This window comes from Protopterus annectens, chromosome 4.part0, assembly GCF_019279795.1.
Source record: "Protopterus annectens isolate FY-2018-M chromosome 4.part0, PAN1.0, whole genome shotgun sequence".
Classification (NCBI taxonomy): domain Eukaryota; kingdom Metazoa; phylum Chordata; order Ceratodontiformes; family Protopteridae; genus Protopterus; species Protopterus annectens.
This window is the reverse complement of record NC_056733.1, coordinates 610,040,681-610,068,209: the sequence shown is the minus strand read 5'-3', so window position 1 is coordinate 610,068,209 and position 27,529 is coordinate 610,040,681. Positions and strand designations below refer to the sequence as shown.

Here is a 27,529-nt window from a genome sequence, read left to right as displayed (position 1 = left end):
ATTAAGCAGAACCACTTCGGATGCCCACGAATGGAAACTGCACCCGGACATCTTCAAGACCATCTCAAAGAAATGGGGAATGCCACAGATAGACCTATTCGCATCACCTCTCAATCACCAGCTCAAAAAATTCTGCACAAGGACATTCCACCCACTAGCATGGAAAGTGGACTCACTCTCCTTCAACTGGAAAGGCCTAACAGCATATGCATTCCCACCTCTTCCTATGATACACAAGGTACTACTAAAAATCAAGGAAGAACGTCCAAGGATAATCCTGATAGCTCCAAACTGGCCAAGACAACACTGGTACCCACTACTGAAGAGCATGTCTCGGAACAAAATGTGGCCAATACCTCTGATGCCTTTGATGTTAACTCAGAACAACTACAGCATCATACATCCAAACCTAAAAACGCTGCAACTGACTGCATGGAACATCACATAGCAGCAGCTAATTCAGAACTTTCCCAAAGAGTTAAAGACATTATTCTTGAAGCACGCAGACCTTCAACAAGAAGTAACTATGCTGGAAAATGGAAAAGGTTTGTCATTTGGAGTACGGAAAGAGGAAAAGATGTGTCAAACATAGATATGCCTAACATTCTGGAGTATCTGGCCGAACTACTTCATTCAGGCCTGTCCTACTCCTCCATCAAGATACATGCATCAGCTATTTCAGCAGAATACAGCTTTGATCCACCTGTTTTTTCGCACCCTTTGCTCAGGCAGTTCCTCAGAGGAATCAAAAATGTAAAACCTCCAAGGAAACCACCATTACCAGCTTGGGATTTAAACTTTGTGCTAGAAAAGTTGACACTATCACCCTTTGAACCAGCAGCAACAGCAGACCTACAACACCTGTCATGGAAAACTGCTTTCCTACTGGCAATTACTTCAGCAAGGAGGGTTTCAGAACTACAGGCCTTAATGGCAGTGCAACCCTTCCTAATCTTCCACCAAGATAGAGTGTCCATGAGGACTAATCCTACATTTATGCCCAAGGTGGTATCCAGAGTGTCTTTAAACCAGGCAATCCACCTACCTACCTTCTTTCCCAACCCACAAAACAGAGGGGAAAGAATACTGCATACCTTGGATGTACATAGACAGCTACGTTACTACTTGGACAGAACAAAAATAGCAGAAAGACTGACCAACTTTTTGTAGCCTATGCAACAGGAAGGGAAGGAAAAGCTATTTCCAAACAGACAATCTCCAAATGGATAGGAAATTGCATAAGATACTGTTACTCCTTCCATGGAAAACCAATTCCACAGAACATAAGACCTCATTCTACAAGGGCAACAGCCACTACCACAGCCTTCTTACGAGGAGTGGCAACCAAAGACATTATTGAGGCGGCTACTTGGACCTCCGTGCATACATTTGCCAAGCATTATAATTTGCCTCTATATTCCAGATCCCGAGCAGGGTTTGCCACTGCTGTACTGCAAGGGATCCTAAACACACCATAATCTACCTTTATCCTCCTCCCTAGTTGGCTATGGTATTCTACCCACTTGTTATGACTGCAGATGCATCCATGAAGGACATAGTACAGTTTTGTACCTACCATAAATGTAGATGTCCGAACTGGATAGCATCTGCAGTCAGGATTACCCTCCCTCCTTCCCCTCTGTGGTACTCCTAGGGTGTTTACCCTCCTAATAGCTAGCTGTTGGGGGGGAGTCTTTTATGGTGTATTTGTTTGTATATATGTACATATATGCTTATTGTTGTGTTTACCTCTATCTATTTGGAAACATTGGCATCTATCCAAATTTTTAGCCTGCAAGAGGGCTACTGGCATCTGGGGCAAGAAACACTGAGGAAAATGGCGTCGGCTGATGCTTTTATACCCGAAGACCAACAGAGATGACGTCTGGTGGAGTGCGACATCAGCCGAAGCCGGACCCGGACTTTGGAATCCGGCCGACTGCAGGGCTGCCTGACGACAGGACAACCCACTTGTTATGACTGCAGATGCTATCCAGTTCGGACATCTACATTTATGGTAGGTACAAAACTGTACTTTTCCTTTTTTTCTCTCTCTCTCTCTATATATATATATATATATATATATATATATATATATATGTATGTGTAATCTGTATCTGCATATATATTATAGGCAAACTCAGTCTGAAGTATTGTTGTGGTTTGCTCAGGATTATGGGTAAGAGAAGGAGCCTGAGCTACAGATCCTATGTCTGTAAAATGACTGAAGTCAGATCCAATGGCCCATCAGTTGAGGAAGGATGGAAAGAGAACATAGACTGAATTGTTTTGGTGAATACTTAACTTTTGATGTACTTCTGTGTCACTGTTGTAGTATTCTACACAGAAGGGATGTCCCACCCAGGGCAGCCTGATGCTTAGTCAGTACACATAAGCCTGAAAAAGATGTATGTGCAACGTATGTCACATTCATGCTCCCCCACACAGAATGTAGGACGTAAAGGGGATGTACGGTTGCAACTACCCAGAACATCTTTGCTGCCAGTTCGAACGCCATTTTTACCAGTTGGAGGAAGTTTCTCTTGGTCACCTGAACATTCACGGTCTTTGCTTCCTCATCAGAAGTCAGACCATATCAGCATCAGCGATGAGAGGTCTGTTTCTGGCCCTTTGGGCTTTTCACCCCATGTTCTCTCCAGGTCCCCTTGAAGTTGTACACAGACAGCACTACAGTGATGTGGCATGTCAACAAGCAGGGGGCACAAAATCTTGCCTCCTCTGCAGGCTGTCGCTTCAGGCTTGGGAAGTGGCTGTCATTTATCAGTTAACTCTTCGAGCATTATGTATTCGTTCAGAGCACAATCTAGTGGCAGATTCTCTGAGGAGGTCCAAAACACAGGCACACAAATCAATACTTCACAGAGATGTTTGTGGTCATTGTCCATTGGTCAGGTATTCCTCAGGTAGATCTTTTATCCCTCCCTTCTGAACAGGCAGCTGTCTTGTGTTCTAGAAAGCTGTGCCATTCGGAGTGGAGGACTGACTCCCTTTCCTTGGAAGCGATTCCCTTTTGGCTGAGAGAGTGCTGTTTCCCCCGCTTAATATATCTGGCCAGGGGCAGTCATCACACGTTACCTCACAGGTTGGATCTCCTCACACAGGACAAGGGGCTCTTATCTAACCCCACTTGTCCACTCTACAACTGACATTGTGGGTGATAGGGTTTTGATCCTTTTCAGGCACCTGTTTTCTGAGGATATGCTCAGGGTTTTACAGGGGACAAGGAAACCCTCAACCAGAAAATATAATGTCCAAATTGAGCCAAAAAATATAATGTCCAAATAGAAAAGATTTTCGGTCTGGTGCCATTGCTCATAACCAGGACCATTTTTCAGTGGGGATCCCTCTGGTCCTCTTATTTGTGTGAGTTGCTCCAGTCTGGCTTGGCCTGTTCTTCGTGAAGGCCCATTTGTTAGCCATTTCTGTTTGTGTGCCCTTGAATCTTCCTTTGACTTCTCGTATTTAGGTCAATTTCTTAAAGGTGTCCTGCATATTAGTCCTCCAAGAAAACCTATTCCTCCTCCTTGGGACATTAATCTTGTTTTGGTAAATTTGACTCTGGCCTCTTTTGAGCTTGGAGATTCTGCTTGTTTGCAACATTGTACCTGGAAGACTGTTTTGTTGCTGCCTGTTCTGCTTGGAGGGTTTCTGAGCTCCAAGCCCTTATGGCCACCCCCACACACACACTCACACACACACACACACACACACACACACACACACACACACACACACACACACACACACACACACACACACACAGGGGCAGGGTGTCCCTTCGTACTAATCCTTCTTTTATGGTAGTAAATGAGTTGCCCTTGAATCATTCAGTACAACTCCCTTCCTTTTTCCCTTTTCCTCAGTCTGCTAGTGAAAGGGTCCTGCATACCTTGGATTTGCAGACAGCTCAGGTACTATTTGGATAAAAGTAGGACTATTTGTAAATCTGATCATCTTTGTTTCTGTTCATCTCAGATATTTGGGTTTGGCTGTTTCTAAGCAAACCATCTCCTCCTGGATATCTAAGACCATTTTCTTTTGTTATACTTTTCATGGCAACTTCTGTTAGAGATAATTCCACTATGGCCGTTGCCTGTTCTGGTGATTTCAAGGGTTTGGACACCAATTCCATCCTTGAACTTGCTACTTGGTCTTCATGCATACCTTTACTAAGCATTATAAGTTGGATATGATTTCTGGAGCCAGAGTAGATTTTTTTTGTTGAGGGCTTTTTTCAGCCTTCCACCTCCCATTAAGTTTCTTGAGCTTTTTGACTCTCTTATATGTAGAATACTGCAACAGTGATATAGAAGGACATAGTACAGTTTTGCAAAATCTTACCATAACGATAGATGTCCTTCTCTTCATTGTTGTAATATTTGCACCCGCCCTCCAACCCCTCTTGTTTGTTCTGCTTTTTTTTTTTTTTTATTCATTCTGGATGTGCATGGACTCTTGTCCCTTATATGCCCAACGTTCTGTGCTGGAAGCACAAATGTGAAGTATGGCACATACAAGATCTTGTTTGTAAATGTGAACTTGCTAATATGTAACGATACTGTGCTATCTTCTCACGCAACTGATGAGGAAACACAGTATAAGACGACCACAGTAGACGTTTATTGAAAACTATAAAACATGAAACTGCATAATACAAAAATGACATACGAGTTTAGCGCTTTCACCTATCAATTATAGGCTTCTTCAGAACTCGTTCAGTTGATTTATACGCCATTTTAAATAAACTTTTAGGCACGAATCTTGTCTGACATAACATTTATATTTAAAGTGCTACTGTACAAATTTGTTTATGTAATTTAAATATAATAATAAAAAACTTCACAAACAAACTTAACTGAACCTCCTCCAGACTCGTGCTGTAACATTGATAACAAATACAATTTTAAATAGAATAATATTAGTATAATATTTTAACATTTATTAAATTTATAATGTTGACATTAATTTATATATATATTCAAGTACTGTCAAGTAAATGGTTTATATATTATACTAATATTATTCAAGGTGTTACAGGAGCTGATTATTCACATACAATTTTGCACATTATTACCCTATAATATATCAATATAGCTAATATATTTAGTTTCAACATTTAACATTTAATACATATTTAAATCATCAATAAATTAATTAGCATATTCACACAGATTAGTAACAATTTAATTTGTTTATTTTTAAGGAATTCATCAATTTTTAGGGATTTGTACAGTAAATGAAGTGTTTATATGTTGTACATTGTCTATTTAAAATTTTATTTGTTATCAATGTTACAGCACGAGTGTGGAGGAGGTTCAGTTAAGTTTGTTTGAAGTTTTTTATTATTATATTTAAATTACATAAACAAATTTGTACAGTAGCACTTTAAATATAAATGTTATGTCAGACAAGATTCGCGCCTAAAAGTTTATTTAAAATGGCGTATAAATCAACTGAACGAGTTCTGAAGAAGCCTATAATTGATAGGTGAAAGCGCTAAACTCGTATGTAATTTTTGTATTATGCAGTTTCATGTTTTATAATTTTCAATAAACGTCTACTGTGGTCATCTTATACTGTGTTTCCTCATCAGTTGCGTGAGAAGATAGCACAGTATTGTTACATTTTGGTTGTTTTTCCTCGCAACACTTTTGTTCTGAACTTGCTAATATGGTTTGATTACTTTTATGGAAATGTTAAGTTTGCATGTGTCACAAGTGATAATTTAATTAAAGGTGTTTAAAAAATGTACTACAAGATTTCAAGGATTGCTGAAAAAAATAGGAGGTAGGAAGCATTTATGGCATCCTTCATTGACAGCAGCTAGCAATAACGTAGAAAATTAAAACTGACATTGTTATAGCAGTTATGTTTTTGTTTTGTTTCCATTTGTCTAAAAACAAATGTAAATTGAGTGAAGATGTGCAAGTTAATGCTGAAAGAAGAAACACTTATGAGGTAATGTCTTGGTTATGTAAGCAAGATAAATGAAGCATAGCAAACTTACAAGCTTTCTCTTGTCAAATTGCTAATGATTGATTTTAAACACCTTTATTAAATTATCACTTAAGACACGTACATATGCATCAAGAGAAAAAAAATGACTTTTTTTCATTTACATACATCGTACAATACAAAGAAGAATATGTAACAACTGTTCTCTAGTCCAGCGTTACATACAAGGTTCACTTCCTGCCTTACTTAAACCTCACTCCTCCTCCTAAATGTTATTCTGCATGTATTATTCCCCAAAATTCCATTTATTTCTGTGTAACTTGCTCTTTCCCTTTTCTAGAGATCCCACTTTGTTCATTTCTCTTTTACAATATTCACTACTTCAAATTCAGTTGATTTAGACTTTGATCCATTTTCCAGTAATTGCTTTTTTGGCAGCCACTAAAATAAAACTTGATAAGCCTTTACTATGTCTAGGCAACTCAGAGCCTGTGTCCAAGCTCAAAAGAATCATTTCCTTAGTTACAGAAATGTGCTCCCCCAGTCACCCAGTATTTTATTTTTTGCTTCGCCAATGTTTCTGACCAAGTATTCTGTAAAGAATGTTTAAAATCTGCCAACTCATTACACTTCCAAAAACATGTTCCCAGTTTCCTGTTTCTCTTCATCACACCTCCAACATTTGCTATCTGCCCAACAAAAAAAAATATTTGAAGTCTACTTGGGGTATAAAAATACCTATGCAAACACTTCCAAGCAAAAATCCTAAACCTTCTGGACTTTGTTGCATACTTGGGAGTTATACAAATGTCCTCCCATTGTTCCCTTGTAAATTGATTTTCCAGTCTGTCTTCCCATCTTTTCTAACCTCCTCTGATTTGTATAGTTATCATGCAATATTTTATATGCCCTGCCAATTATCCCTTTAACAGCAGCTTCTGTTCTAGATTTGGCTTAGAACTCTACCGTTGTAGGTGATTTTCTTAGTAATCCTCCCTTATCCCCTTTTCTTTGCTTGCACACTGATATCAGTCCCTGGTAAGGAAGACCATCTCTAACCTACAGTCCAAACTACTACTTGGCTTCATATCACTGTTTTACCTCCCTGTCACTAGTTATTTACTAATAATGTCTTGTTTCCTTTGCCTGTTTTCTCCAGTAAATTCCAGCCCCCTATTGCCTTTCTAATTGCAGTCATCCCTACTGGCAAAAATCTCTTTTTTCCATTCCAGTATGAGCTTTGTTCTTAGAATATGCAGTTTTAGGAATATGATAATGTCCTTTTCCCATGTTTCAGTATTCTTACTACAGGATTCTCCACCTCGGGTGACACAAATGTTGGCTCCTATACAAAAGCTTAAGTCTGGCTGCTGTTAATGCATGGGACATCACATGCAGGGCCATAAACCAAGACCATTAAATGTGACATATGTATGCACAGACTCCAGAACTTTTCTGCCACAGTCGAACGTCAGATCGATCGCATTGCTCCTCTACCTTCAAGACATCTAAAGCTAAGTACCCCGTTGGAGAATTCTTGAAATGTATTATCACTTGAGCTTGGTTTGCTTGTTTTTTCTTAGCCGATGTCTGCTAAGAAGGGTAAATGCCGATGCTGACATCAGATTCCGCATAAGGATTCCCATGACTATTGTATATTCTTTGTAGGCTGGGAACACAAACATACTTCCTGTGCTGTCTGCCAATCCTTCGTCCCTAAAATGCTTAGAAGCCATCTGGCTGCCCTCATTCTATGTTTAAAAAATCAGAGGCTTATAAAAGCACTAAGGATGGATCTGGACTCTGCCACCCAGGTGGAACCACCAAGAAAAAAGGCCAAACTTTCACAGCCTACTATCTCTGCTCCTCCATCAGACTCCCCACCAACCGCCAATTTAGGGGTTGAAGGATGTCAGTTAGAGCCATCTACTTCAGCATCTCCCCTTGAGGAAGCTGCTTCTGAAGTACTGGGTGGCATGTCCATGGAAGTTACTCAGATGTCGGTTACTACCAAAGTCAAGGGAGAGCCAGGTTCCACCGGACACCTGTCTGGGATGCAGGAATCAGAGTCTTCTTCTTTAGCTCAGGTCCCAGAATCTACACCTTCTCTCTCTCCCAAAACTACCCCTTTAAAAAGAAAACAAAAGAGCAAACATTTATCTTCCTCTCCTGAGGGACAGCCTAACTGGCAATCTTTTACACAGTCTTTGATGCAGGCCTTCATGGCCCTTAGGCCCTCGGCCTCCTCACCTCCCACTATCCCAGTGCTTACCCCAAGACCTACCTCAGCAACTTCTTCCTGAGAAATGGGAGGGAGGATTGAAGAGTTTTTTTCCTCCTCATCAGATGAGTCTATTACGTGTTTGTCTTTTCGGCTTTTCCGTTCTGTTGGCGTTGGGGGTTGCCACAGCGGAACTCCGGTCTGCTAATGATTGGCAGTATATTTTTATGGTGCCAAGTTGCCAGCCCGACACCCAACCTTCAGCGAAGGCACGCCCATTCACGCATGTCTTTCGAGCGCCACTCGACCGCCGGGATGACATGCAGACTCCACACAGAAGGTGCTCCAGCTGCGAATCGAACAGGAGAATTCTTGCTTTGAGGTAACAATGTTACCGCTGCGCCTACATACTCATCACAAATAGTCTTGCTGGAATTCTGTTCCCCAGATGAGGAATCCATAGAAGGAGACTCTCCTCTAGAAGTCATTAATTTTGGGGAGACAATTACTAAAATGAAAGAATATTTTTAATGGGATACTTCCCAAATGACAAACTCAAAAAAGATATTTTGAGCTGCTGCAAGTTGAATCTCCCTCTCCATCTGCCAATCCCCCAGTTATACCTGCATAACTAAATGCATTTGCATCAGCCTCTAAAAACCCTGATTCTCAGCCACCTGATCATTTCTACAAGGTGCCTGATGACCACAAATTTCTAGTAAACCCCCCTTGGCAGACCCTGCTGTGATAGCTGTTGCCCCAGACAAGCAATCAAGACTGATTTCCATCCTCGTCACTTCTGCCTACTGACAAAGATAGCAAGTGTATGGACAGGCTGGGCAAGAAAGTTTATACCTCCTCCACCCTAGCCTTCAGAGCTATTAATTACCTAAACCCATATGATTATGTATGCCTTGGATTTGGTATCCCAAACTTTGGATTTGGTATCCCAAACTTCTACTCTACTATCCTCCTTGCCTGACTCTCCCAACAAGACAGAAGTAGCATCAAAACTGACCCTGGCATCCCAGTTAGCCAGACACTCAATTAGATCATGTTATGATGCAGCAGAGTCCTCTGCTAGATCTGCTGCATCTACATCAGTGTTTCACAGATATTCATGGCTTAGGCTCCAACTATTGCCTGAAGATTTCAAATCTAAAATTCTAGATGCCCCGCTAGACCACAACCTCCTGTTCGGAAAACAGTCTGCTGAACTGTTTAAGATCCTTCTGGAGAAGAGCCAGGAGCTACAAGATATTAAGCACCTTCTGGTATCTCCAATACCAGAATTCTACAGAAACTACCCAGCTAATACCACCTGTGTCAGAACAACCCCTTCTACTGCTACCCTTCTTCCAGGCATAGGAAAGGAACCAGGAGGGAAACCTCTTCCAGGCCTGCCTAATATCTGCCTACCCACAGACAGCCCTTTCAGGACCGAAATAATACCAACAATGCATGACTGCCTTGCCCACCACCTCCTGTCATCCCATCTCTCCTACTGTCTGCCCCTTTGGAAGACAATCACCTCAAACCACTGGGTTCTGACAGTAGTGGAATAGAGATATGTCCTATCTTGGCAAGAAAGGCCCACACCACAGGGTATTCCATTCCCACTCAAAAAACAACTTCAACTAATTCCTCATATTATCCAGGACAATACTGGCTGATGGAACCATAGAACCTGTCCCCTCAGGCCAAAAAGGGAAATGTTTCTACTGAAGGCTATTCCTAGTATCAAAAAAGGACAGATCATGGAGGCCAGTCCTGGATTTGTCTTTATAAACCTCTTTCTAAAAGTTCCTTCCTTCAGAATGCTATCCCTCCAAACCCTCCTTCCACTACTGCCATCCAAAGCATTCATGGCCACTCTGGACCCGAAGGAGGCCTACCTCCACATCCCTATACAACCTGCCCAGAGAAACTATATACCTTTTGCTGGGCCCTTTTCTCACGTTCATTTTCCCTTTGGTTTATCCACTGCACCCAGGGTCTTCACTAAATGTCTACCACTTGCCATAGCTTACTGCAGGACCAAGGGCATTCAAATCTACCCCTACCTGGATGATATTTTTATTCTTGCAGAAAAAGAAAACACCCTCAAAAATCATCTGCAGTTTTCATGGTTCTGCTACAAGGGCTAGGGTTCATCCTCAACCTCGCCAAATCATCCCTTTCACCAGGGCAGGACAAAATCTTCCTGGTATGCAGGATTCGGACAGACCTGATGAAGGCTTTCCTTCCTCAGGACAAAGTGGTTTCCCCGAAAGACCACTTCCAGGACCATCTCCAGACCCACCAACTGTCAGCAAGACAATTCCTGCGACTTCTGGGCCTAATGGCAGACACTATACCTATGGTACCACCAGCCAGGATATACATGAAGAAGCTACAGTGATCCCTAAAGAATGTGTGGTCCCAACACAGCCACCCTCGAGTTCCAGATACCCTTTCTACCCAGTCTAAAAACAGAGTTAAAGTGGTGGATTTAAGAAGTTCAGTTGAGCCTAGGCCTTCCCCTTCTAACCTCCACACCAGCTCAACATATGCACACAGATACCTCAGATCTGGACTGGGGGGCTACCATGAAGGGCCTCAAGGTGCAAGAACGCTAGCAGGCACTCCTGTTTGAACAAACACATCAACATAAGGGAGATGACTGCAGTTCATTTAACCCTGAAGGCCTTTCTCCCTCCTCCTCAGCCAGGCCCCCTGCAAATCTTCACAGACAAAACCACTGTCATTTGGTACATCAACAAACAGGGGCGGACCAAATCCTACCTCCTCTGCAGGTTGGCAATGCAGATTTGGGACTTAGCTTCACGAAACAGCTTATCTATGTAGGCAGTCTGCATCCCATCCAAGGACAACCAAGCAGATGCTCTATGAATAGGAGGACATCAGTGGTTGTCTGTTCTTAAGGAATTGGCTAAGGATGATTGCTACAAATGTCCTCACTTATTGGTCTACTTGCACACTTGACACCAGCATTTCAAATTACAGCAACTAACTGGTTGATTCAATTATGATACATTTTAGGCAACACTTTCATGAGGATGTTCAGCAGGTCCTAAAGGAGGCAAGAAAAACTGCTACTAGGAAATCCTATATTGGCAAGTGGAAAAAGATTTTTATAGTTGCTGCCCTAGTGATCAACCAGGACCCTAATAGGATTCATGTACCACTGGTTCTCAAATATTTGCATGAGTTGCTATCCACTAGCCTAACTTATTCGCCTGTCAAAGTTTGTCTTGCAGCCATTTCCCATTAAACCATTCTTGGAAAGAGTTTTACACACGAAGCCACATAGAAAGAAGGTGGCTCCTTCTTGGGACCTGAACTTTGTACAGGAAAAACTAACCCCATCGCCATCTGAACTCACTATGTGGCAGAGTTGTTCATTACTTGGAAAACTGTTGTTCTTACTGCTCTGTCACCTACAAGAAGAGTAGCTGAATTGCAAGCTCTCATGCTGAGTGAACCCTTTCTGGTATTCTACAAGGTTAGATTTACTTAAAGAAAAAATTCCTAGTTTATGCATAAAGTAGTCTGAGTTTAGTTTGAATCAGGCCATCAATCTCTGGTTGTTTTACCCAGAACCTGAAAACCAGGGAGAAAAAAAAAGTGCATATTCTAGATGTATATGGACAGCTCAAGTACTGTCCTGACAGAACAAAGTCCTTTTGCTGATCAGTTGTTTTTTAATGATGGGCTAGGAAAGGACAAACTGCCTTGAAATAAACTATTTCTAGATGGCTGTCCTCAGCTAATGCTTTTTACTCTTCCTGTCATGGTAAATCGGTTCCAGGCAGTATCAAGGCACGCTCTGAGGGCCTTATCCTCTATGATGGCATATTGGAAAGAAGTGGACTCTATAAGCATTCTAGAGGCAGCTCCCAGGTCCTCTGTGCATACATTTACAAAGCATTGCAAACTGGATTCCTTTTTCCGGTCCATAGCTAGCTTTGCAAGGCTCATTTTCCAGGGGTTCCTGGACCCTTATCCTTCCTCCGCTGGAGTTGGGAATGCTTTGTTTAACCCAAGTAGCCAAAGGCGTCTGCAGCAGTGGGAATGATGAATAATAGTACAGTTGTGTAAGAACTTATAACAGTAGACATTTGAATTTTACACTGCTGCAGTAGCAGTACCCACCCACCACCACCCTTGTCTTTCCTGTGTACAATTTTTTGTGGGGGATGTAAGATACTTCTATGTTTCTATCTGGTCAGAGGTGTAGGATGAGGTTGCTTCCCATTTATTTGCTTTGAAGTGTTTGCATAGACCAAGTTCTGAAGTCACTTCCCTCTGGCTGCCGACTGGTGCTTGGACAATCAGCAGCCAGAGGGAAGGTATTGGAATGAAGCCAGAACTTTTGAAATGGGATAATTGTTGCTTCCTAGGCAGGAAACAACCTAAATAATTAAAGGCAGTGTGAAATTCAAACATCTACTGTTATGGTAATTTGTATCTTTCAAGTATAGGTAGTGTAACCGAGTAGAATGTTATGGATTTTTTAGGTCTGTTGACATCTGTTAGTTCTGTCTACGTGACCCAGAGTTTTGTAGGTGCAGGTATATCTATGTGTGATGATGGCAGACAGTGGAATAGAATTGTTGGCAAAGGTGATGCATTTTCTGCTTATTTTAGAAAGGATACCAGATGGTCAGGAGAGGAAGTGAAGAGGAGCTATCGCTATTAACAGATTATGATATGGAGGACGGAGGAAACCGTGGCCACATGGGAGATGGTCACAGAGACTGGGAAGCAAAAGAGGTAATATTTCATTAAGGATTTTATATATTCAAATTTCCATATATTATTAAGCTCCCTGTTTACACTGCTGCATCTGATGTTACAGAATCTGTTTAGAACTTGCATGAATCTTTTTGCTTAATTGTTTTTAAATCATTCATGGAATGTATTAAGTACATATATACTCTTGTTCTCCTGATGTGTAGACACTGCTAGAAGAAGCTGCTAAGTTTTATTTTCATTATGCATTAACTGGAATGCTTTTCATGCAGAATTTGTTCGTCCTTCCTTTGTTCAGGTGGGTTTTCATTAGGGATTACTGTTTTTCCTCCTTTATCCCAAAGATGTGAATGTGTAAATTGGTGAGGCTCAATGTGCATTTTCACAGCAATAATGGATTGGCATCCCATCAGTAACTGTTTTCTGCCTTGTACCCAGTGCTTGCTAGGGTAAACTCTCTCTACACATCTCTGAAATGGGTCAAGTGTATGTTAAAAACCGATGGACAGTTAGATTTTCTGTAGACTGTTCATAAAGCCAACTCTAATTAAGTTGCTCTTGTTTGTCTTATCTATTTTAACTACAAAGAAGGGCAACCCAGAATCCTAAGCCAAGCTACTGGTGTGCTTGTTTGAGACTGATATTTTCATGTCATACAGCTAATGGTCACAATTATGTTAAATGGGCCTCATTTATTTGATGATGACCTTAATGAAATCATTTTCCATTTGTGTTGCCTCTTATCCTTAATCATAAAGTAAAATTTGTCAAAATTTCAGTTATATTATTTCAGTGGAATACAGTTTTTGCATAACATGCATGCTTTTTAGAGTGGGCTGTTACTTCAGTAGTCTGGATAGGAGCACATCTGTCACTCATCAATTAGTAAAATTTTTCACAGTACTAGTTTGCTGTTTATGTATTTGCTTGTTTTGGAGTCTGGAAATGTCAGGTTCCCAACATCGTAGCTCTTTTGGGAATAGCTTTGCTATTTCTTTTTTTACATTGTTGTCTTTCGGCTTTTCCCTGTTAGGAGTCGCCACAGCCGAACTCCGGTCCACTAATGATTGGCAGTAGATTTTCATGGTGCCGAGTTGCCAGTCCGACGCCCAACCTTCAACAAAGGCACGCCCATTCACGCATGTCTTTCAGAACGCCACTCGACCCACGGGGAGGACATGCAAACTCCACACAGAAGGCACTCCCGGCACACTAGCTGAGAATCGAACGGGAGAACCTCTTGCTGTGAGGCAATAATGCTACCGCTGCACCACCGCGGATTTTATTACTTTTACATTAATCCTTTCAATTTTATGGCTTCTGACAACTGTTATTTGACTGCTGGTTTGAGATGGTGATGTATTGACCGCAAAATAGTATGGAGTTTCATAACATACTACTGTAAATAGACCATGATGAGACAAATGTTTACAAATTTTGAACCACATTTCTCTTTTCTCTTGAAACTTTTATTTTTAACTACATTTTCTGTTAAAGTGGTCTCTGGTTAGCTGCTCACTACATTTATTGAATCTTCACTTAAGGATGCCTTATGCATGTTTTGTTTCTACATCTTCCTATTTGTGGGTTTGGATTCTTATTTTCAGAGGTTCATTTTTTTTGAGTCTTTGTCTAGGTGAGGATTGTTTCTTCAGCTTAAAATCGGAAATCTTGATTTGTTAACATGTTTCCAATGCCAAAAATGTATCTTTCACTGAGAACACACACCTATGCTTTGTAATATTTTCTTGGTAACTGTTGAGCAGTCAAGTTTTAAAGCCCATTGCCTCTGTCAAATTGATGTGTTGCTCATCAGTTGTATTGATGTAGTTTTTCTGTCCTCTGCTGAGAAGGATATGGATTCCATGTCCATGTCTGGTTCTTTGTCATGAGGGGTCAGACTGCTGCAATTAGTTGTATTCAGGAATCTGGTCTATTGAGGCCTGTTGTGCATGCCTTTGGACCCTGTCTCTACTACTGTGTCACCCTATTAGATGAAACAGAGCACTTTTTACTGTTTCCTATTTTGTCACTTCTCAAGCAAGAGAGTTTCATCATGTTCCTGTTATTTGTTAACTAAGTGAACAAATCTGAGTTGACCTTTTCAGATCATATGCTGAACCGTTACAGCAAACAGAAGAATAAGGGCAGATATACTATAAATGAGCTTGTGGTTACTACAAATAACAGAATAGAATTTTAAAACTTCTGTGCTACCGTTGAAAGTCAGCAATGGCAATTTGCTAATTCTTAGGCAGTTGTATACTGTCCACAGCTGGCAAAGATCGATCAAGGCCTGCCAAAATCATCCAGTGCACATAAAACACCTTTTTATTGATAAGTGCTTTCATCCACACAGGACTTCATCAGAATATAAAACAAATAGTAATGTGTACAGGCTTTTTATGCTCATCTAGCACCCCAAGGCAACCAATACAAATTCTTGTTTAAACTTCAACCAATCCTAGTTACATGATTAACCCCTTGCTTCTAAAACTTATTGCATAGTTTGTGATGCATGCTTTTTAATGATACCATGCCATTCAAGCCTGGAGTTTGGAATCTGGATTGCTGTCTTGGGGAGATAGATGAGTATAAAAAGCTTATACAAATTATATTTCTGGACCTCTATCAACTCTTTGCCAACTGTGGATTTGTTATATTTAGTCCTTGGTTTGAACTGTTTTCGACAGCTGTATACTGTACTAGGTCATATTGGCAGTCTGACCCACACTGTTACTTAAAACACTTAACCTCATAAACTTTACTTGCAGTAATTGAGACGTAGGGGAAACCTGCAAGGATGAAGGACTGCTACAGCATTCTTCCACTTGTTCTTAGAGAGGTTGTACTTTGCTGTAAAATGTGGCAGTGAGACATGGACACCATTTGCAACGTTGCTTGTGCTGCTGGTGCAGATGGGATGCTATTGTCATCACTGGCCACCTTGTTTTTTTATGTCCAGAAGTCAGATAAACACCACTTAGGTGATTACAGCTGCTGCTTTCTCCATCACCTCTGTTCAGTCTGCCTGCGTGAGGCTTTCTGTATGACAACAGTGTACTCTAGTATACCTAATCAGATACTTTGCTTTCATATCACTTGCAGTTACATCTTCTTTCTACTTTGCATCAGCATATTGGCTATAGCAGGGCATCTTAGATCTTTTTTTGAATTTTCATAATATGAAACTGTTACTTTCTGCAGTATAGCAAAATGAACCGATTAAATGTGATGATGTTGAGTAGGGCTTTCTTCTTGTTCTGTTTGGTCTTCTACACCAGAGGACCATGTGCATCCCATCCGTAAACAGCATTCTGTTAAGAATATTGTTCCATGTTTAGTTACTTGTTGATTTAGCTAGGTAAGTAAACTGATAAAAGGATCCTTTATAACCCCAATACAGAAGAGGCAACAACCCTCTTGTACGGTTTCAAAACTTGAGTTTTCAAATGGGTTCACTGAGCAAAATTCAAAGAACGATTACTGTCAAAATCTGAGATTTGCAGTCTGGAAGTAGCAGTGATATGAACACATTCTTGCAAAGGGAAGATTAAAAAAGATTGTGATGCCAGAGGCATGCTTGTGGCCTTCTCTCAGCCTTTTTCAGATGAGTGCATCCCTTCAGTTATCTACCATTGCCTGCAGTTTAAGCTCCTGGATATATTGCAGACATGCATGCCTAACTCTGTCAAGACAGCAGTATGGTTAAGAACCAGTTCCAAACTACAATAGATATTTGTGATTTTTTTTTTTACCCTTTTTAGAGGCTTTCTTCATTGTTTTTCCTCTTTAGACATTACTACATTTCTGCACACTCTTAGTTGCTGTATTGTACATCTTAACTGATCATTGTGTGACCCAGATGTGGTTGTCTCATCTTTTTCAAGTGCTAGTATGAGTTGTTGCCTTTGAACAGGAGTATGGGAAAGTTTGATTCTCAAAAGAAAAGTAATTTTTCCTTGGGCTGGTCTGCTGGCATAAGGATTTATCTGTAGATTAAGCTGTCAGCAGTTGTGAATTTTTTCTGGTGTGTCTGTTATTGGAGTGTCTTGAGGGATGGGGTTGAATTGACCGGTGGGTAAATGTTTCATTATGGGTGGAAGGTTACGAGACACGGTCTCCTAGTGGAGTCTGGTTAGACGGCAGTTGTTGATCTGTCCACTTGCATGTGGTAGAGTTCTCAAGAGTTATTGGGTACCATCCAGGGAGCCTAGAATGATGCATTTTCCTAACACAACTGACTTTGTGCAGGAAGCCCTGTGTTGTGGCATGACAGCACCAATGGGATGCATGTAGCGTAATGTTAGCACTGATTGGAATAACCAATACAGAACCATGGTGTGAAAGAAGTACATAGCAGAGTTGTGGAAAATCATTTGTATGGCTGTGGCAGAGAATGAAAAATGATCTTTTGTATTAAAAAAAAAAAGGAGAAAACATCATCTTGATGTTTCTGGGCTTTGCCAGGACATTGACTTAAAGGCCAAGAAATGTCAAAGGGAAGGGGGAACTTTCCAAGATGGCCGCGCAACAGTAGCTTAATTTCAATTCTCCCAGTGTGAAAACAGAAACTGACAGATAAGGGCCAGTAGTTCTGCCTGTTAGAGCAAAGTTCAACTACTGACAAGTATACTGCCTAGATGCTAGCAAGTAAAAATCTTAGAGAACCTGAAGGAAAAATCAACTGGAAATGGTGAAGAGACAGCACTGACTAAGAAGAAACTTGCAGCTGTTCAGCAAAAAGCAGTTCAAGCTCCAGCTTTGGTGCAAGAGAGGGCTTCCAGTAATTTAGAGGAAATAAGTCAAATGTTCCCAGAACTGATTAAAATAAATAAAGCACTGAAGGAGTATTTCAACTCGAATAAAAAAAGCTGGAAAAAGAATGGAAGAAGCTTGAAACAGCTATTCAGGTGAACTGATGAAATTATGCACTTGTAAAGCTCATAGGATGAAATAAAAAAAAGTTGACTATGAGACTGCTCAAGAAGAGGTATTTAAAAATATGGTAGAGTTAAAGGAGAGAGAGCACACAGGCAAACCTGACATTTTGTGCTGTACCAGAGAAACTGGAAAAAACAGACTTTTCAGTTTATGGAAGCAGAAATAAGTAACCAGACTCATAGTATTCCAAAGCAAAATTTGCCAGTTGAAAGGACATATTGTGTATGCTCCAAACCTGGCCATGATAAAGAAGCCAATACTTTGTTAGTAAAGATGCAATCATACCAGCAGAAAGAGATGATCCTGACAAAACTGTGGCAGAAGGGCAAAAATTGGAGACAGTAGAGAGTTTGTGGAAAATGATTATTCACTGTACACTATGCTGAAGAGAAGCACATTTACCTTGGCAATCGGGATGTTGAGAGGCAGGTGTGAGATTCAGGATGCTATATGCAACAAACTTCAGAATATTTTTTTTCCCCTGGAAGACCATAGTTATTTTTGATACAGAAAAGGCAAAAGAGGAAATACAAACATTTATCCAACAAAAAATGAGCCATTAAACAGAATGGGATTCTTGCTTCTCATTCTTATGATAATAAAGCTCATAAGAGAGATTTTGCCAGTGACACATTTTTCAATGTTCCAAGAGAAAATGCTTGAGAGACCGTAAAAAAAAGCACAAGAGTTAACTAGAAGAATTTGGAGTGCCTTGGACATGAACTGGAGTCTGGGATTGGGAGACGGAGCTGAACAGGAAGAAGATGAGCAGTACTGAAATGAGTGAATAAATGAGAGACTATAAAGCATGGATCATATTTGTGAAATATGGCTATACAAGAAAAACAGGCCGAGAAAGATTGGATTTTTGTTGACTGTTAGTTGCGGGTGAGACTGACAGGCATGAGCCTCAGTTCATATCATGATGTTTGGAAAGACACTAAAAGGGGAAAGGGGAAATGAGAAAGAGAAGAAAGTAAGTGTAAGTAAAATGATTTTTGCTCTTAGCAGTATTTGTATAAAGCATTTTCATGATATAAATTGCATGTTTGATGGTAAAGCATTTTCAGTGATTGTGTATGATGGGGATACTAAAGTAAACCAGTACTTTTAGTTTTAGGAAATGTAGGCATTACATTGTAAAAAGAGAAGAAAGACCAAAAAAAAACAAAAGCATGTTTAATGAGTTGTAATCTTGGGCTATTGGGTGGGGGATACAGTGCAAAAGTGGACATAATATATGTGAAGTTGTTTTGTCTCGCCATTCATTCTTACAGATGGGTTTGGAGCGGGCATACTACAAAGCTCAAGGTCTTCAAACAGCTCGAGGCAAAGTCCCCTATTCCATGATGCACCTTGAGTTACCTCAGATCTAGTTTGCTGCTGCAAGTTTGATCCTGGTTGCACAGTCTTTATATGGGTTTTCTCCTAAAGAGTGATAGAATGGCACATGGTATCATTAGACGCAGCAAACAAGATCTGTGGTAACTCGAGGTGCATTATGGGATAGGGACTTGGCCTTGAGCTGCCTGAAGACCTCGAGCTTTGTAGTAGGCCGACTCGGAGCCAAGGATCGGCTCCGAACCCATCTGTAAGAATGAAGGCAAGATGAACAACTCACATGGAACGTTATGGTGAGTGCATAACTTCTTTATAATATAAGAGCTGAAATATTTTCTTTTACTTTTGCACAGATGACTGGATTAATGCCCCTGGCTTAATCTAATAAGTTTTTTCTATAAGCAGATGTTTTTAATGAGATACAGTAATGTTAGTAATTTTCCTTTAACAAATGTTCAGTGTTAGTTGAGAAGTGCATTCTGTTCTTATGTTTCTGTGGAAACTAGCTGACTAAAGGTGAAGCCAATAAATTGAGAGCTCTGGACATTCTTTACTGAGACTAAAACTAAAAGATACAAGGGCAGACAGCTCAGTAAAAAATAAAGTTTGAAATTATTGGATGTGAATAAGCAAGAACGGCATTTGTGGTAACTAAATATTTTAATCTATTTACTAGAACAATGTCTAATTTAGTTTTATTTAAAGATCGCCAGTATACTTTTTCTTAAAGCTAAAAGATGTTTTCTGTAAGCATATACGCTGTTTTTTCACATCTGGGAGGGGAGGGGAAGAATGATAAGACAAGAACAGAACGCAATTAGTGTAAGTAGGAGCACAGGCTATCACATGTGCTTTAGTATTACTGAGGTTGCAGCTGTCAATTTTGAAACAGTTGGTCCTATCAGGAGGGTTAAACTTAATTATTTGAAGATGTATGTAGTTTTGTATGTTTGTTTTAAGTTAATATGTTATGGGGATGTTCTGGGGATGTTTTGTTTTGTTTGAGAGTTGTCATTAAAACAAAAAGTGCTGTAAAATGTGACATAATTAAAAGTAGAGATGACAAGAAACAACTGCATAAAGGGTCAAATTTCTAAACATTAGTGGGTGCATGTAACACAAATGCTGGAAACTGACATTTAGAAAAGAGGCCTGTGTAATAGGTGGGAATAATTACTGCTTATCATAATGGTTACACTAAACATTATTTTTGAATGTGAGTGGTCTCACAGGTAATGGGCAAAAAGATAAGAAAACTGAATTGTATTAAGAAAGAGTGAAAATAGCAATGCAATAGGAAACACATTTTGGAAGTAAGTGAGCATGTGAATTTGATAAAAGTATTTCACGATGGATATTCAGCAGACTAACTGGGGCAACAGAAAGGGGGGAGTAGTTATACTAATTGCTAGAGGAGCTCCAATAGCGATAAGAGGAAGACTAGATAGATTTGGGATGGTAAGGGGCTACTGACAAATGGGAGAGGATTGCAATAGAATTTATATTCCAGATAAAATTGCTGTTATGGAGCTTAAGAAAAGTTTGGGAGAAATCGGCTTTCAGCAGGGAATATCACTTATAGGTGGGGACTGGAACTTGATTTGCAACAGTGAGATGTATTTGGGGAACCTAGAAGGGAAAATATAACAAAAGAAGGTAGATTTCTAAAGAAACTTATGAAAATATTTGGTGTAGAATGTTAATTCTCTGAGTTCCTACTACTTAAATGTGTATATTATTCACCAAGGTATAATAACTGGGCTCGACTAGAAAGAAATTATTTTTCACAGGAACATGTGCATCAAGTTGAAAGCTGTGAACACACATCCAGTAACTATCTCAGTTCATGGCCCAGTAACAGCTAGGATAAGAATGCATGGTAATGAAGTACAAATGAGATGCTGGTGGTTCCCCAGCTACCTGTTAAAAAGAAAGGAATTTAAGTAATGGAAGTGTAAAGTATTGGAGAGTTATTAGAGGGAAGATGGATATTTAGTGAGTGGAATAAAATGAAAGTGGCGTTTAAAAATTGTGTAAATAAGAACGAATTTGGTTAAGAATTAGTAAGAATTATTTAGGGGGGTGCTGACAAAGGTTAAAGTATTGCAGAATAAGGGGGATCTCGCAGAACAAGAGGAGGCACAATTGCAGAATGCTAAAGAGAAAATAAGAGTATCTGGATGATATTTAAGTTTAGAAGATTGCTGTTAAGCAACTTTTAGCACAACAACTTGGGCAACAAAGTATAAAGGGCTGATGTCAAACTTAGGGAGCCCATGACAAGAAAAATAACCAGATATCCTATAGATGTATTAGAAATATTTCGGAAATTTTATGAAAAGTTGTGTAAAGCAGATGAATGTGGAAATCAAGAAAAATTACAAATGGAAATATTTATGGAAGACTTCGGTATGCCAGGGTATAGAGGTAGATGAGGCTTCACACTTAACAGTTAAGATAGGAGGAAATTAGATAAATCTGCGACGTATAATAATCAATCTGCAGGAAAGTCTTCTGGAGAGTAGAGTAGATGGTGTTCCTGTGGGTGTTTGGAAGCTAGGAGGGAAGAAAGTAATAACCACCAACATCCTGAAAGAAAGCTGTGATGGCTGTAATACCGATGGCTGTAATACCATCAGGATTATAAAATGTTTTTTGTCTGTAATATCTAAAAGAATAGCAAAGGTGTTGTCAAAAATTGATAAATATGCATTAGTGTGGTTTTGTCAACAGTAATAGAACAATGTTGATCCAACAGTAATTAGCAAACCAAGGTATTGTGAGCAAATAGAGAAGGAAAGTTAATAGAATGGGGTAGCCCTCCTTTTCGGGGCCTGATATCAGAGTATAGGCAAAGAAAAGGGATAAGGGGAATTCTGAGTGAAAGACCTGCTCTGGTAGCGCTTTTAGTTAAATCTAGAACAGAAGCTGCTCTTAGAGATAATTAATAGGACATTTAAAATATTGCACAGCAGTAACAGAAATGAATCGGAGGAGGTAAAAAAATATTGGGAGAGAGATTCAGTAAGCAATTCACAAGGAAACAATGGGAGGACAAATGTATGGCTCCCAAACATGCAACAAAGTCTAGAAGGTTGCAAGTGTTTGCATGTTTGCATAGGTATTTTTATACCCCAAGCAGACTGCAAAGAATTTTTCCTAAGGTAGGTGGCAAATGTTGGAGGTGTGATGGGGAAGAAAGAGGTAACTGGGGACATATGTTTTGGGGGTGTAATGAGTTGGCAGAATTTGGAAATTCCCTACAGAGTACTCTGTCAGAAACATTGGGTGCGTAAATGGGTATAAGGAAATGATTTTTTTTATCTGTGATAGAGGATCTGAATTGCCTAGGCATAGTAAGGCCTTGTTAAGTTTGGCTGTAGCTGCCAAAAAAGCAATTACTAGAAATTTAAAATCAAAGTCTAAACCATCTGTAGTGAATAGCTTAACAGAGATAAAAGAACTGGAAGTAGTATTTTTAGAAAGTGGTTGGAGCAAATTACATAGAAAAATGAAAATTGAAAACTATAGGAACAGTACATGCATAATAATGTTTTGAAGGAGGAGTGAGGTTTACCAGAAGGCAGGAATTGATCAGTTTGTGTATGTTGGATTGATAGCTGTATAAAAGAATGCATGTGATGTATAATGCTTGTAACTGTGAGCAAGTTAACATGGTTTATTTTCTTTATGTATGTTTGCCTAAGTCTTGAGTAATAATTCAATGAAGATGTTAAAAAAAGAAATATCAAAGCAGATGATCTGTTGATCTTGCGTGCTTTCATGGTCCCTTGCGGTAGTTGCCACCTTGTTCCATGTTCACTTTCTGACAATGATGTGCTTTTTCCCCTAACAAGCAGATTCTGGGAGATTATGCTGGCAATGCCATCACTCATAACTCAAAGTAGTCAACAGGATTTTCTGACTAGTTTCTAGAGACCCCCTTACTAATATTTTTGCAATGCTACATATACAAATTCAGTGCACAACCAGGCTCAAGTGATGTACTACTACTCCTGCAGGTTGTTTTCCCTCAGGTCTCCGCTTAGACTTAGTCTTGTTGCAGTATCAGCTCTTTTCAGACTCTTTCTAGATTCGTTAGCCTTTCATTTTCTCCTTTCTTGACCCAGCTGTCTAGTCCATGGCTCACCAGCTAAAGCCTGCATGCCAGAGGTATAATCTGGAGAAAAGCTCTCATGCCAAGCTTGCCAGTGGTTTTCCGATTTTTTTTTTCTCCATCAAAGCATTCAGATCTGATGCATATGTATTTAGGCTGAATTGCTTGTTACTGGGTGGGCTGTCTATATTGATAACTGCCTATAGTTTGCTTTTGTGCCACAGTGAAGTTATTAGACAAGGCTGCTGTTCTGCTACTGTCACTATCGGCTTCTGCTGCTAATGAGATCAACCACTTCTTTGTTCACAGGTGGAAGTGAGTAGATCTTACTTTGATTGGAAATATTTCATCAAGTATTCTTAATATGTGGGTATTCGTACCTTCTCTGGTCTTGTCATTGGTGTGATTTTTCCAGCACTATCCATGATGCAGCTGTTGTGGATATCTGTCATTGTAGATGCTTGCTCGAGCCACCTTCAGTTTTTGGTAATATAATGATTGGTTGTTTCCATAGTTCTAAGACAATTGCTCAAAAGTTTTCGGTGATTCAGTTATATTCTTATATTGTCAACAGTATGGGGTTAGAAATCAGTCAGATTTTAGTTTAGTATTACTTATATGTAATGGTGTAAGAAGTATTTTAACTTGTGTATTTTGTCATCATTCTTCATGGAACACACACTGGTCCTCTGGCTTCCCTCTCAAATCAGTACATCTGCCTCTGGAATTAGCTGCCAGCTGAGGGCTAACAGGTAGGCACTGTGTTGTCTTTCTAAAGACTGGTAACACCAAAACAGATTAGCTTTGTAAACACTTAAAACCTCCACAAACATCATTTTTTTAAAGATAAATTGTCCTTTATCCCCCCCTGAGGTGAAGCCCTAAGTCCTCTGAAGGAAGACTGTGTGAGGAAGAAGACTGCTGTTTGTGGTGGAGAGCTTAGTGAGAGGGAGGGAGAGAGAGAATGAACACCTAAGAATCACAATAAACATTTGGCTTCCAGAAAAGAACAAGACAAGTCTGCATTCCAAAAGCCAGTCGAATAGCCTGAGGTAATTAGTTAAATGATTTCAGAAATTGATTCTAATGACTAACTTTTATAGGTGTCCTGGGCAAAACAAAAACTGACATCTGAGTATAAGAAACCAGTGGAGGTTTCACTGGTGAAGGTGTATCCCTTTCCATTTGCCTTTCCACATAATGACCGTCTAAAGCCAGATGAGGAATTTATATCACATGGGTAGCATCACAGGGCACACAAGGTCCTTCACATTTGCTAATCTGCCATTAGAGACTCCAACTTCAGCATTCAGTGAACCTTCTGATGCATTATTCTCAGTTTTGCACAGAAGACGCAGAAAAAGATTCTGAAGAAAAGGATTACTACATGACTGCAGGGCTTTACGCATTTACTTACTGTAAAGAAAATTCTTCTGCTTCACTTTCATACATTTGTGAAGCCATCCATGTAGAGAGGAAATTGTGTAGTTGGATTGATGCAAAGACTTCACCCCACCAAGAAGTACTGTGAGTACATAAGACATAAGCAGCCATAGTCTTGGGTAAATTCTGTTCCTTAACTTTAAAGACATTAATCAACACGTTAATATCCAAGTTCTGGATCCTGAGCATCCTTATAAAATGTTTTTGGCATCTGATGACCACCCTAACTTGTTTAGAACTCTAAATGCTGATCCTGACAGCTGTTTCATGCGGAGGTGGAGCTGTGACATTATCACAGCCAACCAAGGCTGCATTACAAGCCAGGGTGTTAGAGAAGCCAGTCAAGGAGGAACAGAGATGAGCTGGCTCAGATCTTTGTGTTGCCTGTACTTGGTGGAGCCCATTCTAACAGTGGAACATACATCTGATGTGTGCTTTGGTCAACTAAACAGTGCTGATAAGTGTGTGGAAGCATATACACTGTTAGGTCCAGCATTGTAGGTCCATCTTCGGTGGTGTGCCCATCAGCTGCTGGGGGAGGTGAGTAGGACAGACATTACATAACCCATCAACATGATGGAACTCCGGCAGCTGCCCATGTCGCCAACTACAACTAGATGACAGTTAGGGTGGGTGGAGGAATTGAAGGAACAAGTGTCTGTAGAGGCAGAAGTGTAAAAACAAACAAAAAAAATGGGGGGAGGTGATCCTAGAATAACAACTCTTTAAGACAAATCTTGCTGAGAAAGCCCTCTTCCTTGGACTTATCCTGTCAGATAGGAGTACAGAGACCTTAAATAAGCACAGAAAATGTATGCTATTTTACAGCAAGCAAACATGGAATTTGTATTTCTGAATGAAGTTATGATGCGTTATCCTTAGATAAGCAACATTAGGTACAGTTATGAAGCACCATGTGTTGTAAAGCCCAATTCATGCATGACAGATATTATCAAAGTTTACTTACAAGATGTCCATGAGTCATGAGACTTTTTTTTTTTAGACAAAGCTAGTATAATCTGGTCTTAGATGGGGGGGTGCAGCTGGACTGAAATAACACTCATAATTTTTTTCCCCCATAAACTTTTTTTCAGTCATTAAAATTTCCTGTTTAAAAAAAAAAAAAAAAACAGGGTTAGGCCAAAGTGAATCTTCAACCACTCAAAAGTAGCCCTTTATCTCCGAGAAAAAAAAACAAACTTTGCTTTCAGATAGGCCCCACTAGTCGGTCTTTCAAGCATTATTCCTGAAAGCCAAAGGTTTTCTGTTGTCTCCCCCCAAAAAAAATATGATTACAGATATGTTTTAGAAGTAATTTCTTTAGGGTATGCAATAAATGACTTCAGTGGCAGAACACATTAGAAACTCCTCACAAAGAATTGCCTTTCTCTAGCCTAAGGCAAGGTTTAAACATTAATGAAAAAAACTGACAGAATCAGCATTGGTTTGTCATCAGGGAAGGGGACAGTTTTTACTCTAGACTATTTATCTTCAAAAAAACAGGTCCCGTTTAGTTTGACTATAGGTGTTGTAATACCAAAGAAGTCTGCAAAGGTACAAAAGTCAAGATAATCTCCATTTTACCATGGATCTTAAAACTGGTTGCATTATTGCAGTAGAAGATGCCTACACGAAATTCTTGTGGTCAAAGTTGTGGAATCAACATTTGAAGTTTGCGTCACTCCCATCCGCCCTGGCTGCTACATAAAGAAACTTCACAGGTACACATCTCCAGTATTGGTACTTATCAGGTCACAAGGTGTTTCACATTTTGTCTTAACAAATTATTTTTGATCTTAGAGTCCCTTCATTGACATTTGCTAGGCTGAGGTTTTACTCACAAGTGATCAGTACATCCAGGGGTTTGCATTTGCAGGATTGTGGTATCACAAGGATTTCTCCTTTTTCTCAAGAGACAGCACTCTTAGAGGTAGTATATGTAAGTGACAGGAGTGTGGGGACACGGTGGTGCTTGCTATCCTGAAAAAAAATGTATTTGCTTTTTATTTTCATATTTGCTTGGTTGATTACATTTGCAGTACTGTGATCACATTTGAGTTTTGATCTGACCACTCCCACTTTATTCCTGGATTCCAGAATTTGGCGGTAGCTCTGAATGGGAAACCTCAGTTAGCCCTCTCATAGTCATTCTTGCTACTATCATAGACACAATACAGTGCAAGGTATTTCTTCTTCACAAGAAAGGGTTAAAGATTCTGGATTTCTCTGCATAGTTCTGGAAAGCTTGCTGCCAACAGCAAGATAATACCGCAGGTGTTTAAGGTAAATGGCTTCTTGCATAAGTACAGCTCAAAATGTGGGGGACCCAGAGTATTATATGGGGCCATTCGCTAGGTAAATTTGACCAAATCTTTCTAGTGAAAACAGATACTAACAGATATACTTTGGCAGTCCACTTCACTTGTCCTTTTCAAATGGGAACGGTCTTTGGTCCTGTCACCAGATCATTATAACATATGCCGCAGATGACTCTTGAAAGCCTAAGAAGGAAGGAGAATTGAGCAGTGTGATTTGCCTTTAGGATTTTTCACAGCTGCTATAACGCCAGACGGGTATAGCCAGGCAGTGTAGTTATGCAGTGATACCACCTCACACCCCCAAAAGTAAATAAAACATGGAGGAACAGTCCATAGTAGTTTTGCAGTCTAATCTGCAAATATGGAAAGATGCCTTAAAAAAAGATTTGACACAAAAACATTCATCTGCCAGTA

At 39.9% G+C, this 27,529-nt stretch overlaps 1 protein-coding gene across 1 annotated transcript in view; it reads left to right on the top strand.

Annotated features, from left to right (window-relative positions):
• The window catches only part of ATP6V0A2 (ATPase H+ transporting V0 subunit a2), an 834,711-nt gene that overhangs the window by 715,135 nt on the left and 92,047 nt on the right, over positions 1-27,529 (top strand). The window contains exon 17 of the mRNA XM_044068544.1: positions 12,848-12,973. Within this exon, the coding sequence (XP_043924479.1) occupies positions 12,848-12,973 (126 nt within the window). The remainder of the gene's footprint in view (positions 1-12,847; positions 12,974-27,529) is intronic.